Below are 14069 nucleotides of genomic sequence, written 5' to 3' on the forward strand. Positions count from 1 at the left end.
ACTTATAATAGTTCATTTAGTGACTCTTTAAATTTACAACAGCACTGAAAAAAGTGACTTGACTGTTTTTCGCACTTCTGCAAACCTGGCAACTTTAAGAGTTGTGGACTTCAACATCCAGAATTCCCTAGCCAGCCATGCTATATACCCCTGATATATAGCGATGCTGGCCACGTGACCACGGAAGAAGTTATAAAATCTGTCAAAATTCACTTAACAACTTATTTAGCAATGAAAATGTTGGGCTCAATTGTGATCATAAGTTGAGGGCTACCTGTAACTGGTTTCTTTTGTTGAGTCTTTTAATCAATCTTTTCTTTTTCTGTACTCCTCATTATATTTTTTTCACCCCCCTCCCTGCTCTTAGTCCTTGCTACTCTTTTATTGCATGGCTTGCTTGGGGTAGAATGCAGTTAAATTTTGTTTGTAATAAACTGTAGGCAAACGAGTGAAGTTTGTAATCATTTGAAGTATCACAAGAAGGGAAGCAAGCTTTGATACTCCAGTCTCTTATAATTTTGATTTTAAAAGTCCAGTAGAAAAATACAACTAATAGTATGATGAAAAGCTGAAAATCTAGAAATTTGTATTGTATTTAATGAGAAAGGTATAATTTTAGCTATTTGAATTATTTGTGATAATAAAATCTGATTTTCTATTTTTAAGTACCCTGTTTTTCTTTCCATCTTGTAGAAGAACAGGAAAAGGAACAAGAAGACTTCTCCAGATAGTGAATTGCATAGTTCCTTGTCAAGCTTAAGTTCAGCTCCATCCAGTCTTGATTGTTCACTTACTCCAGATGTGGCCAATGTGAGAATCCCAGTAGAAGAAAGTCAAAACTCAGAAGCTAAGTCGATTGACTTAATGCCATCCATTGAGGATAGTAGTGGCCAGATTAGAAATACCTCCTTCCATGCATATCAGGGCCAAGAATTTGTAAGCAGAACAGAAATCCAGAATCAGCCGGAACAAAATAAGAAAAATGATGCAGTAAGTCAACCTGCTGTTACTGCTGTCACGGAGAAGAAGATGGAGGAGGATAGTTCCAGAAAGGTTGATATAGTTGGCGAACAGAGAGATACTAGCAAGAAACAATGTGCCACCAGTTCTGTTGGACCTGGACAACTTTCAGAGAATACAACCAATATATCAAATGAACGTGTTACGCAACCTGTTTCTAAGGGAGACACGGACAGCAGATCTTCAGATCTCAATGTTAATGTTACATCTACAGAGGAAAAAAAATCAGGATCGAGCACTGAATATCAAAACTATGGAACAAAGAGATCTTTGCCTGAATCTGAAGTGAAAAATAGCAATTCAACAGAAGTTACGGAAGAGGCCAAGCAACAGAAGAGTGCTTCTAATTCAAAAGTAAATTGTTCAATTTATTTGTGGTAGCATATATCTTGGTCTAGTATGTGGGAATGATGTGGGAAGAGCCATGGCTAGGGGAACGGTTGGATAAGAGGGAGATGAGCCCACAGAATGAATGTAGGTGTGGCAAAGGGACACTCTCTAGTTCAGTGATGGTGAACCTTTTAGACACCGAGTGCCCAAAAACCGCCCCGCCCTCCTGCCTGTCCTGCTCTGCTGCCTGCCCCACCACCCATCTCCCCACCCCCGCTCCACCGCCCATCTGCCCCCGCTCCGCCCGTCTGCAGGGCCTCCTACTGCCTCTATGGCCCGCCACAGCAGTTTGCCCAGGTGGCCCTGCAGTGCCATGATGGCCACGCCCTCTGCCTGTGCCCTGCAGCAGCATCTGTGCGTGACGGGGCACGCGGGCAGAGTCTTGTCCCTGCTGCCTGGCTGCCATATCCTTGGCTGCACTGCTCCGTGCAGGCCGTGCTCGGGGGTGGCTCTCCAGGGGGGCTGCTGGTGAGGGGGCTGTGGGGGGAGGTGGGGCTGGGGCGATGGCACCTGTGCCAACAGAGAGAGCTCTGAGTGCCACCTCTGGCACGCGTGCCATAGGTTCGCCACCATTGCTCTAGTTCGTAGGTTGTAAAGGTAATGGGGAGAAATATACTTTCAGACTTGAGATATTGATAGAGTAATCTTACAATAAAGTGGAATTTGTTCAACTACCTTGTCTGGACTACCTTGCTAGACTGATAGCCGCCTTGAATGGACTTTTTAGGAAGAAAGCTAGAGCGTAAGCTAAATCACAATGATAGTTATTTTTTTTGTGAAGCAATAAATGTATCTTGCCCTGTAATTAAATATTTGTTGTATCTTGGGGATTTGAAGAATTTGACCATCCTGAGAGATAATTAGTTTTACAGGTCACATGTAAGAGGTGTGACAACTTGATATCCACGGGTGGGATTATCCATATCATTCCTGCAGAGTATCTAGACTGTCAATTTTTATGAAGTATGTTTAAAAGTAATTTTGAAGCCTCTTCTATGGATTACTTGCAGCACTTTGCAGACCACCAGCATTTCCGAGACTATTGCTTAGGAACCCTTGCTGTAGGAAGTGCCATAGTTCTAGAACAAGGGAGAAGAACGTAATATCTGAATACTTAGCAGATCTAGATTTCTGAGTCTATTGAAATCAACTGCTTGTGATTTTAAATGGACCCAGCATTTTATCTACACCTACAGTTTTAGCCAGCTAAATAGCATGTTGGAGAGTGGTGTAGGGCAGGGGTCCCCAACCCCCAGCCAGCAACTGCACAAACAAGCAAAGTCCCATCCGTGAGATGCAGGCAGCACACAAAACCACGCACTCTCCGGCCTGCGGAACCGGTCCCTGGTGCCCAAAAGGTCCCAGGTACTCCAGCAATTTTATCAGCAGCAGCTTGTGCTAGAGAGCTAGCCTACAATCTTGTATAAAATATCATGAACCTTATTAACCTGCTAAGAATCATCCTCCTGAATATTTCTTATTTTCCCATGATTAAAAAAAAACTTACAAGAACAGAATTGTGAACTTGGGAAGGCTTGACTAGTATTTAGATTTCTACCTGGCCTATGTCCAAAACAAGAATACATGGTGTGACTAGAGGAGAATCTTTATTGCAAGGAAGGAAAAAGCCACTTTCTGTTAATATGATGGTGCAATTAATTCCCTGTTATTCCTAGCAGATTCCAGCATTTTCTCTTATCTTCCCATGTTTCAATGGTCATTTTTATCTGAGACTTCTCAGCCTTGAACAATGGGCAGTTTTTTATTGTTAGCATAATTGATATCTCTACCCTACCCTGGGAGACTCCAAACTTCAGTGCTGTGTGGTGAGAAATAGGGAGCTATCAGTGGCTGAGAATTAAACCTTTCAGGCTCATACAGCTAAAGACCATAGCAGTCTCCAGAAAGAGAATAATGAACAATGTCTACTAGGACTTCACATGCAGCAAATAGTTAACTTCATTTTCTTCTACTCGCTTAAATAGAACAAACTAATGGACAAATGTGAAGTGGCAAACTGTATGTGCCAATGTTAATGTTCTTTGTTGCATAAGTTATATTTGGTGATCTGAAATCTCTTGATAGGGAAACTTTTGTATACGCAAGAGCACCTTTCTAGCAACCAGATAGTAAACATCATAAAAATGAGCAATTCCTTTTTTTTATTTTTGTTATCCTAAGTAATAGTCGCACAGCAGTTTAGCAAAAACCGTTCTAGGCTACTCACTGTTTTATTTGCATGGACACTTTCTAATGCTTGCTTTTGTATATCTGATATGCCTTTATTACAGAAAGCAAAGGTAAATGCGGCCCAACAAGAGTATGTCTCTGAAAAGGGACAAAAAATATGCACTCCAGTGGAAGAGTCTGGGGGAGAAAGGAGAGATTCTGCTGCTGCTGGAAATCAAAGGCCTCAGAGAAGAAACAAGGCCAGTGCGGAAGAGAGGAATCATGAAGTCCCTGCTGTCAGACAAAAGTACGTTGTAATTATTTGCCATTAACATACATACATACATACATACATACATACATACATACATACATACATACGTTGACATTTAATATAATAATCTAATAATAGTTGTAACACAACTCCACAAAAGCCTATTTTCTTTTTTTATCCTTATTCAGGTGAATTGGAAGTTTCAGATTTAGTAGAACTGTTAACATTATGATTCTTCCTTCATAGACTTTTCTAATATGCAGCAGTGGAAACGATACGGCTTCTAACAGGCTAGATCAAAAATATCCCCCTATTTGAAAGCAATTCCAATATGCTTAACCTATATTTGATTGCTTAATTTTTATTTGTGTGTGTGTGTGTGTGTAAACTTACAGTGCTTTTGATTATTCTTTCTCCCCTCCCCTCCCATTGTAAGGAAATCATGAATGCTGCTAAACATCCGTGTCTACCTTCCTTCGTGATTTAAACTCTTACTAAATACAGGTGCGCTCTTGACAATGTAGGTGAGACTATTCTGTGGCAATTCTCCCAAGGGAAAATATTGGTCTTTCTTAACCTGGTGTCTTCCAGAGGAGTTGGACTTCCAACCTTGCTGGTCTAAGGTGGGGGCAATTCAACATCTGGAAGACATGGAAGAAACCCAGTTTCTACAAGGGATATTTTGATGGTGCTTTCATTTGGGAACCCTGTTTGGGATAGCTTGCAAATGAAGTCCTGTTTTCATGGACATTGTGCTTTTCAATGCTTTGTTTTATTTGAAATCAGAAGCTGAATCAAACATTTGGGAATAGTATCACCTGATTCTTGAAGGAAAAATGCTCTATGCTGATAACTGAAATTTTAAACTGCCATCGATTGCATTTGGCTTCAGAGAGAATATTTTGTCTCCTGGTGATGGCCTTGATTAAAAAGCTTTCTTTGGAAATAATGGATTCTGCTGCCCCACAACAACTGAGAGCTAAATATCCACATGCAGCTCTGATTTGCAGGCCAGTCATCCCCATTCAGCGATGTACATGAGACTAAAATGTCCTTTGAATCAAGCCAGCTTCTAGTGATCATCTGGACAATCCATAAGGTTTTCTTTTGGCAACAATATAAAAGTGACTCGTTGCTTCAACTTTCTGTGTCAATTTTCAACTTCTTAGTATAACTTATAGTCCTGGGATTGCCTTGTAGTCTCCTATTCAAATTCTAAGCAGGACTAAAGCTACTTCCTTTTTCAAGGTCAACCGGAGAGTTTTACTTTTGTGTTTTCCTCTTTCAAATGAAATAAAGGCTGTACCGATTTTACTACAAGCTAAGTGCATGCTAAAGATAATTTTATTAATTTCTGTTTTGGAGAGCTCACAGTGGCTATCACTACTGTATCAAGCTATTGCTTCTTTAATTTGTTACTGTATTTTCATAGCGTGTTTATTTTACATATTTTCAGCAGTAGTTTTGAAAATTTGTGCACCTTTTGAAGAGATATGTACATACATACATACATACATACATTTCCCCAAAAATAAGACCCAGTTTTTTTTTTCCTTCCAAAAGAGGCACCAGGTCTCATTTTGGGGGGGTGTCTCCTGCCTAGCCGGCCCACTTCTTCTGCAGCCAAAGGAAAGCCTCTGGAGCTGAAAATGAAGCTCAGACCTGCATTTTGCTGTCAGAGGCCTTCTGGAAAGGCCTCTGACTGGGAAATACAGGCCATGAGACGCTGTAGAAGAAATGGGCCTGTGCGAAGAGGCAGGCTACAATGGTATGTGGGTGCAGGGTGCGTGGGGCGGCTCCGGCCCTCCACTCGTGCCCTAGCTTGATTTTTAGGCATGCACCTCACCCCACAACTAGGCTTATTTTTGGAGTAGGGCTAATAGCCCCCCCCCAAATCAAGCCAGGGCTTATTTTGGGGGTAGGTCTTTTAGGGAAATACGTACGTATGTACATACATGTGTTTATGTGTGTATGTGTATATGTATATGTGTATATATGTGTGTGTATGTATGTATATATGTATGTATATAGGTCTTTGGTTGTTCGGGTTTTCTCCCGCGTAAAATTGGAAGTGTCTTGGCAACGTTTCGACGAAGTCACATTCGTCATCTTCAGGCTGGTGTTTTTAGCTTCTTGCTTTGAGCAGCAATGTGTGGTTTTAGCTGTTTCTTCCTTTTAACTGCCAGTGAGGGTATGAACTGATTGGATGGGAGCTTGGCTGTGTTCTGATTGGGTGGAGGTGTGTTCTGAATGGTTAGGGGCTTGGCTGTGCTCTGATTGGCTGGGGGAGTGTTCTGTTTGGTTGTGCTCAGGTTAGTCTGAGTTGCAGAGGGGTTTAAGATTTTGGGGTTAGGGAGTCGTTTGTCAATAAGGGCAGGTTTCCAAATGGCTGGTAGGCGGGAGGTATCATCTCGCTTGTTCATGCTGTGTGGGCGTTTTTCTATCTCGATGGCTTCTCTGATTATTCTGTTATTAAAATGTTCACTTTTGGCAATGGTTCTGGTATTTTTAAAGTCAATTTCATGTCCTGTGGCTTTAAGGTGTTGGACCAGGGAAGATGTTGGTTCCTCTTTTTTGACTGAGTTCTTATGTTCTTCAATGCGTGCACTTATTCTTCTGTTGGTTTGTCCGATGTATGTGGTGGGACAAGTGGTGCATGGGATTTCGTATACTCCTTGATTTTCTAATTCAATTTTATCTTTGGGGTTTCTAAGGATGGTGGATATTTTTCTGTTTGTGCAGAATGCTGTTTTGATGTTGTGTTTATGGAGGATCTTACTGATTCTGTCTGTGGTGCCTTTTATGTATGGGAGGAGGGCTTTGCCGTTTTCTTGTTCTTTGTCTTGGATTTTGGTGGGGGTTTCTTTTTGGATTAGGTTTGTAATCTTATTTCTATGGAATCCATTGGATGTTAGTACATTGGTGAGAGTGTGTAGTTCGGGTTTTAGGTGTTGTTCGTCAGCTAAGCGTTTTGTTCTGGAGATGAGTGTCTTGGCTACAGAGTTGATCTGTGCTGGGTGGTGGTGTGAGAGAGCGTGCAGATAGCGGTTTGTGTGTGTTTTCTTCTGGTAGATGGTGTGTCCTAGGGAGCCATTGGATTTCTTGTAGACTAAGACATCCAGGAAGGGAAGTTGGTTGTTAGTTTCTGTTTCCATGGTGAACTGTATTTTGGGGTGTAGGCTGTTGAGGTGTGTGAGGAAGTTGTCCAGTTTTTCTTTCCCATGTGGCCAGATTATGAAGGTGTCGTCTACGTATCTGAGCCAGAGTTTGGGTTTGTGATCCGATTTTTCTAGAGCTTGGGTTTCAAAGTGTTCCATGTAGAGGTTGGCAATGACAGGTGAGAGGGGTGATCCCATGGGTGCTCCTTCTGTTTGTTTGTATTTTTGTCCATTATAGATGAAGTATGTGTTGGATAGGCAGTGGTTGGTCAGATCTAAGATGTGTTTGGGGGGGTTATATTTGTTTTGAATAGCTGTCAAGGCTTCTTTGATAGGCACTTGGGTGAAGAGGGATAGTGAGCTCGATGTCATATCCCTCTTCACCCAAGTGCCTATCAAAGAAGCCTTGACAGCTATTCAAAACAAATATAACCCCCCCAAACACATCTTAGATCTGACCAACCACTGCCTATCCAACACATACTTCATCTATAATGGACAAAAATACAAACAAACAGAAGGAGCACCCATGGGATCACCCCTCTCACCTGTCATTGCCAACCTCTACATGGAACACTTTGAAACCCAAGCTCTAGAAAAATCGGATCACAAACCCAAACTCTGGCTCAGATACGTAGACGACACCTTCATAATCTGGCCACATGGGAAAGAAAAACTGGACAACTTCCTCACACACCTCAACAGCCTACACCCCAAAATACAGTTCACCATGGAAACAGAAGCTAACAACCAACTTCCCTTCCTGGATGTCTTAGTCTACAAGAAATCCAATGGCTCCCTAGGACACACCATCTACCAGAAGAAAACACACACAAACCGCTATCTGCACGCTCTCTCACACCACCACCCAGCACAGATCAACTCTGTAGCCAAGACACTCATCTCCAGAACAAAACGCTTAGCTGACGAACAACACCTAAAACCCGAACTACACACTCTCACCAATGTACTAACATCCAATGGATTCCATAGAAATAAGATTACAAACCTAATCCAAAAAGAAACCCCCACTAAAATCCAAGACAAAGAACAAGAAAACGGCAAAGCCCTCCTCCCATACATAAAAGGCACCACAGACAGAATCAGTAAGATCCTCCATAAACACAACATCAAAACAGCATTCTGCACAAACAGAAAAATATCCACCATCCTTAGAAACCCCAAAGATAAAATTGAATTAGAAAATCAAGGAGTATACGAAATCCCATGCACCACTTGTCCCACCACATACATCGGACAAACCAACAGAAGAATAAGTGCACGCATTGAAGAACATAAGAACTCAGTCAAAAAAGAGGAACCAACATCTTCCCTGGTCCAACACCTTAAAGCCACAGGACATGAAATTGACTTTAAAAATACCAGAACCATTGCCAAAAGTGAACATTTTAATAACAGAATAATCAGAGAAGCCATCGAGATAGAAAAACGCCCACACAGCATGAACAAGCGAGATGATACCTCCCGCCTACCAGCCATTTGGAAACCTGCCCTTATTGACAAACGACTCCCTAACCCCAAAATCTTAAACCCCTCTGCAACTCAGACTAACCTGAGCACAACCAAACAGAACACTCCCCCAGCCAATCAGAGCACAGCCAAGCCCCTAACCATTCAGAACACACCTCCACCCAATCAGAACACAGCCAAGCTCCCATCCAATCAGTTCATACCCTCACTGGCAGTTAAAAGGAAGAAACAGCTAAAACCACACATTGCTGCTCAAAGCAAGAAGCTAAAAACACCAGCCTGAAGATGACGAATGTGACTTCGTCGAAACGTTGCCAAGACACTTCCAATTTTACGCGGGAGAAAACCCGAACAACCAAAGACCTATATACAAATACCCGCGAAAACCTCAGAAAACAAATATGTATGTATGTGTATATTTATATTTATATCTATATCTATCATCTATCTACCTACCTCTCTCTATATATATGTGTGTGTGTGTGTGTGTGTGTGTGTGTGTGTGTGTGTGTGAGAGAGAGAGAGAGAGAGAGAGAGAGAGAGAGAGAGAGAGAGAGAGAGAGAGAGAAAAATAAAATAAGGTGATCACCAGGATAAAATCATAAACACAAATGTTTAATCTACAAAACCAAGCCTTCGTTGGCCACACTACCGACAATGTCAGAGTATAAAATGCTGGATCCGTTTTTATGTGACTGGCTGCCTCTGCGCTTTGACCCTGGATCAGGTCATTGGTCAGCTCATTAGCATCGGCTGTGTAGTTCTTAAAGGGGCCATTTCTAAGGTTGTCCTCCCTTCTCCAATTGCTGTTGTGTTCTTTGTGAGTGTGCGGGTGCCTGGAGATCCGTTGTTCATCTGCTCCCAGTCATTTCTCCCCATCCCCTCATTTGTCTTAGTTTGCCTCTGTATTGCTGTGCTTTCTAGCGTGTGTGCTTCAAGCTCTGTTCTTCTATTTGCCAGCCCTGTTGCTTTCCTTGCCCGTGTGTAAACTCCTGGGGGTTGGTTGTCTCATTGTTCCTGTTTCTTATCCCTCCCTTCTCTCTCTCGCTAACGGGTGAGTTCCTGTGTGTGTTAATGGGTTGCTAACCGGGCATGTCTTTGGAATGCCTCCACTACTTGTTACCCTCATTGCCCCCTTGGTACATATATGAGAGCACAGGAGATAACCATCCCGTTTGTGCTTGCTATTACTCGCCTGTTCTCCTGTTGATCAGGGCTGTGCTTCTATTGCCGAGTCATTCGCGGGGCACGCCCCTGGTTCATTTCCCCCATTCTTGAGTTCTGTTGCCCCTCTATAGTCATCTGGGGGGGGTCTCCAGGTGCTTTTGCCCCACATTTGCTACCTTCCTCATTAGCGGGTGCACTCGTCTGTCTGTCCAGGTGTCATCAACGGGGTATATCGGAGCTTTTCCCTTCTCCCCGGTATGTATGTATGCCCCTCGGGGGAAGCCATCCAGTGGTATCTGTTCATTATTCTCCTTCCCTCATCCTGACTGGATTGAGTTGTTTGTGCTTTGGGTGCCTGTGGGGTATATTTCCCTCATGTTTTTTCTCATCCTCCTTGTTCCTCCATTGACCTGGATATCAGCTCCTGGGGGTGGGTTGTCTGCTAGCGTTGTGTCATCCCTCCTCTCCTCTTTCATGTTTAAATGGGTTAGAGACATCGTTTTACTTGTGGGGTGTATCCCCTGTTCATCGATCTCTCTCAGGGTTGTAATTACCTCCCCTGTCATCCCCTCTTTCTGATCTTGTACGGAGTGAGTTGGTCGCCTGCATTTCCGATTAGCACCCTGTCTTTCCCATCCCCTTAGTATGTGATATGCTGGGGGGAGTTCTATGTGGCTATTGATGGAGTGTTTGTCTGACAGCCAGGCTTCCTTGAGGAGGCGGCCTCCCTTGGTGTTATCTTGTGATATGGCCTCAACGTTGGCCATATCCCAACATCCACACTTGTGAATACTGCTCTCTTCTGAGCTGGCAGTTAAGAGACGAACGACGTCTACAACCCTTACTCTGATGATGTCAACAGCAAGTTGACGAAACCTCAGTAATAAAAAGGCTATTTTATATCCTGGAATTCACTAATTTTATTGATTTAAAAAAAATGTTTACACCTGGGATTCAAGTATTTAGAATCAAATATATATGTTACTCTATTACTTCTAATAGTCTCGCATCTGTCCGTGTGTTCCTAGACTCGGAAATCATCGCCTCTCTTGTCACTCTCCTTGCCTGCCTCGTTCATGTCTGAATACCTGTTGCTGTAGACTGATCCCCTAACGCCTCTTGTTCTATGGCCACCCACCCCCCGTTGCTGTGTGTGTGCCCAGGCTTCCACCTTTGGTTCTTGCGCAGGATGCATTGGGGATTTCTCCCCTTCAATGGTCATAGTTCTTTGTTGTCTCATGGGCCAACAGTTCCGATCCTGCATTGGCACTCGTTGCACTCGTTGTGAGTTGTTAAGTTGTTCCTCCCTTAGTGCCTGATAGGCAGGCAGTAGATCTATGTGGCAATTAATTGAGTGCCTGTCCGATAGCCAAGCCTCCTTGAGCAGTCGGCCACCCTTGGTGGTATCCTGGGAAATGGCCTCCGGCCCTGCAAGATTGAACGTATGATTACAGTTGGCCATATGTTCCCATACCTGTGAACGTTGTTCCTGCCGTCTAATGGCCAGTTCGTGTTCATGAATCTTGATTCTGAGCCATTTGGTCATCTCCCCAACATAATTACAGTGACAGTCCTTACATCTCATTCTATATATCACTGAGGATCTTTCTTCGCTGGGGAGTGGCTCCTTGGGATGCATTATCTTGCTACGTAGGATTTGGTCTGGTTTATGGGCAATACTGTTGTTGTATGGAGCTAATATCCGCGCTATTGCCTCGGACACGCCATTAATATATGGCAGTGTTGTCCGTGCCATAGGCGTGCCTGTATGTTGACTCTTACAAGGCTCATATGGTCTGCTGTACCGTCTGATGAAGTCTACTGGATAACTGTTTTGCCTGCAGATACGATAAAGGTGACTCTTCTCCTCAGCTCTTGCCTTATCGATATTGCAGTGAGTATTAACCCGCTTAAATAGTGTCCTAATACAGCCAATTTTATGTGACATAGGATGATTGCTCCTGTAATGTAAAATTCTATTGGTGTGTGTTGGCTTACGATGGACAGTTGTATAGAGGGTGCCATTTGACTGGCGGCTGACCAGTACATCCAGAAAAGCCAGTGTGCCATTAGTCTCTTCCTCAGCTGTAAACAGATGTCTGGGTAGACTGAATTCAATTCCCTCATGGACCTGGCGCTGTCTTGCCTCTTGATGATCACAAATGTGTCATCCACATATCTTACCCAAAACCTGGGTCGATACATGACCATCACTTTGGCTTCAAGTTGTTGCAGGACCGCCTCTGCGATAACTCCCAAAATCGGGGATCCCATCGGCATGCCATTCACCTGTTCATAGATGGTACCCTGGAACATAAAATACGTTCTAAGACACAGGGCCATGAGTTGTATAAGGTCTTTGATGCGGAATGAGTCCTGGTGTGGCCCTTTCTCTGGATGCAAGCGCTTCTTATCACTGCAATGGCCAGGTCTTGCGGGATCGAGGTGAAGAATGAGGTGACATCAAAAGACACCGTGATCTCATCCTCCTCTACCCTTAAGTATTTTATCCTTCTCAGGAACTCCTCTGATGATTTCACCATAGTCTCAGTGTTCTCCACCAGATATCTAATCCGACTGCTCAGCCATTTAGCCAATCCCGAGGTCCGTGTACCTCTGAATGAGACAATAGGTCGCAGAGGAATCCCTTCCTTGTGAATTTTTGGAAGCCCATAGAACCTAGCCATGGCCGAATCCCTGGGGCGTATTGTCCTCAATATGTCGTCGCTGATTCTTCCCTGTCATTTCAATTTATCTGCCAGTTTACTGAGCTGGTTTCTGAGAGTTGTCATCGGGTCCTTCACGATTATCCAGTAGGCGCTGGTATTGTTAAGCAATGCGAGGGCCTTGCAAATATATTCCGACCTGTCCATGATGAATTCTTATAAGCATATATATTTGTTTTGCTGAAGTTTTATGTATTATAATTAAGTAGAATTAATATGGCGTCATCTTCTATTTTCTTATTCTTTCTTGCAGTCACACACCTACGGAGAATATTACGGTTTATTTCCATGCTATTCTATCTAAGGACTTCAAGATGAATCCTGAGAAGCATAAAGTGTTTATTCTGGCAGGGGGGATTTCTGATTATATTGATTGGAAAGATCATGTATGTGAGCTGAACTGTACCCAGTAAGTATATGTTGGTATGATATAGCATATTCTCAGTTCTGAATTAAGCAGCTTTCATTAATATCTCAGTTATGTGCAAGGCATTTAGCCTTCTTTTTTGAGAATTTAGCTCTTTCTGAATGTGTGCATGCTTATGTTTGTATTTCAGCAAAGTTACCTTGGGACAGGTGCGTATAGTATATTTATATTACAGAGGAAAGGTAATGAGAGAAAATCTAGATACTTGTGTTTTTATTGGCAATTATTCATGAATGATGGGATTCATAAAGGGAGGGCAAATAGGTAATGAAACATGGGCAAGGAAACAAGGAAGCTCAGAGAGCACCAAGGACCCCTCATTTCAACCCTGAGCTACAGATATTCCGCTTTATTAGCACTTCTTTGTACAAACTGAGATTGCAAGTATTTTAGAATGAAAAACACTATATTGTGTTATTTGTGCCCTTAGCGCTTCATAAATGCAAGGGGAAGCTGTTACTATTAATATTTTAGTAGGGAAAAGGGGGTATTACATCATGGTAATGAGCACAAGAAGATGCTGGATCCCAGAGCGCTGCACTTATGTGGTCTGCAAAGAATGACAACTGGCCCTAGTAAAGATCATTTTCTGCTTTTTTAAAATTCTGGCAGATACACAGCCTTCATTATACAGGTAATCCCTGAGTTACGAGTGTTCACTTACAAGCATGTCCCGAAGTTACGAATATTGCAGCACCTCGGCAGCTTTGCAACATTCACCCTGGTTATTCCCTCCCTCCCCACCTCCGCCCCGGGTCTCCCTGAGAAGATCGTGATCCTTCGCTTTCTTAGTTGCTTCAGGCCGGTGGGTTCACAAAGACTATAGAGGCCTAAAGTAACGCAAGATCACGTGAGATCAGAGGGGCGAGATCTCATGCTACTGATCTCGCGTAATCTCATGGTACTTTAGTCCTCTGTTCTCTGCAACAGTGGATGGAACCGTAGCTAGGGAACACTTCCACGTGCCTCCAGAGGCTGAATCGGGGCTCCGGAGGCCTTTTGCAGACCATATCCGCCCAGATCTGAGGCCAGGGAACTCTTCTGTGCACCCTCTGCATCCTGACTGGGCCCGGAAAAGGCCTCCAGAGCACAGATCGGGCCATGCCAGGTGCATGGAAGCGTTCCCTGGCCTCAAATCCGGGAGGCAGTGGCCTGGAAAAGACCTCCGGAGCCCAGATCAGGCCACGGGGAGTGCGCGGAAGCATTCCCCGGCCTCAAATCCAGGCGACAGCAGGACCCGCAGTAAA

General features: G+C 43.5%; 1 protein-coding gene across 6 annotated transcripts in view; it reads left to right on the forward strand.

Annotated features, from left to right (window-relative positions):
• The window catches only part of LOC120309110 (E3 ubiquitin-protein ligase RNF213-like), a 132615-nt gene that overhangs the window by 9956 nt on the left and 108590 nt on the right, over positions 1-14069 (forward strand). For all 6 annotated transcript variants that reach the window (XM_039345957.1, XM_039345965.1, XM_039345997.1 and 3 more), the window contains 3 exons: positions 694-1374; positions 3702-3886; positions 12649-12804. In XM_039345957.1, the coding sequence (XP_039201891.1) occupies positions 694-1374; positions 3702-3886; positions 12649-12804 (1022 nt within the window). The remainder of the gene's footprint in view (positions 1-693; positions 1375-3701; positions 3887-12648; positions 12805-14069) is intronic.

The sequence above is a fragment of the Crotalus tigris genome, unplaced genomic scaffold, assembly GCF_016545835.1.
Source record: "Crotalus tigris isolate CLP2741 ecotype Arizona unplaced genomic scaffold, ASM1654583v1 scf7180000017551.9496454, whole genome shotgun sequence".
Taxonomy (NCBI): domain Eukaryota; kingdom Metazoa; phylum Chordata; class Lepidosauria; order Squamata; family Viperidae; genus Crotalus; species Crotalus tigris.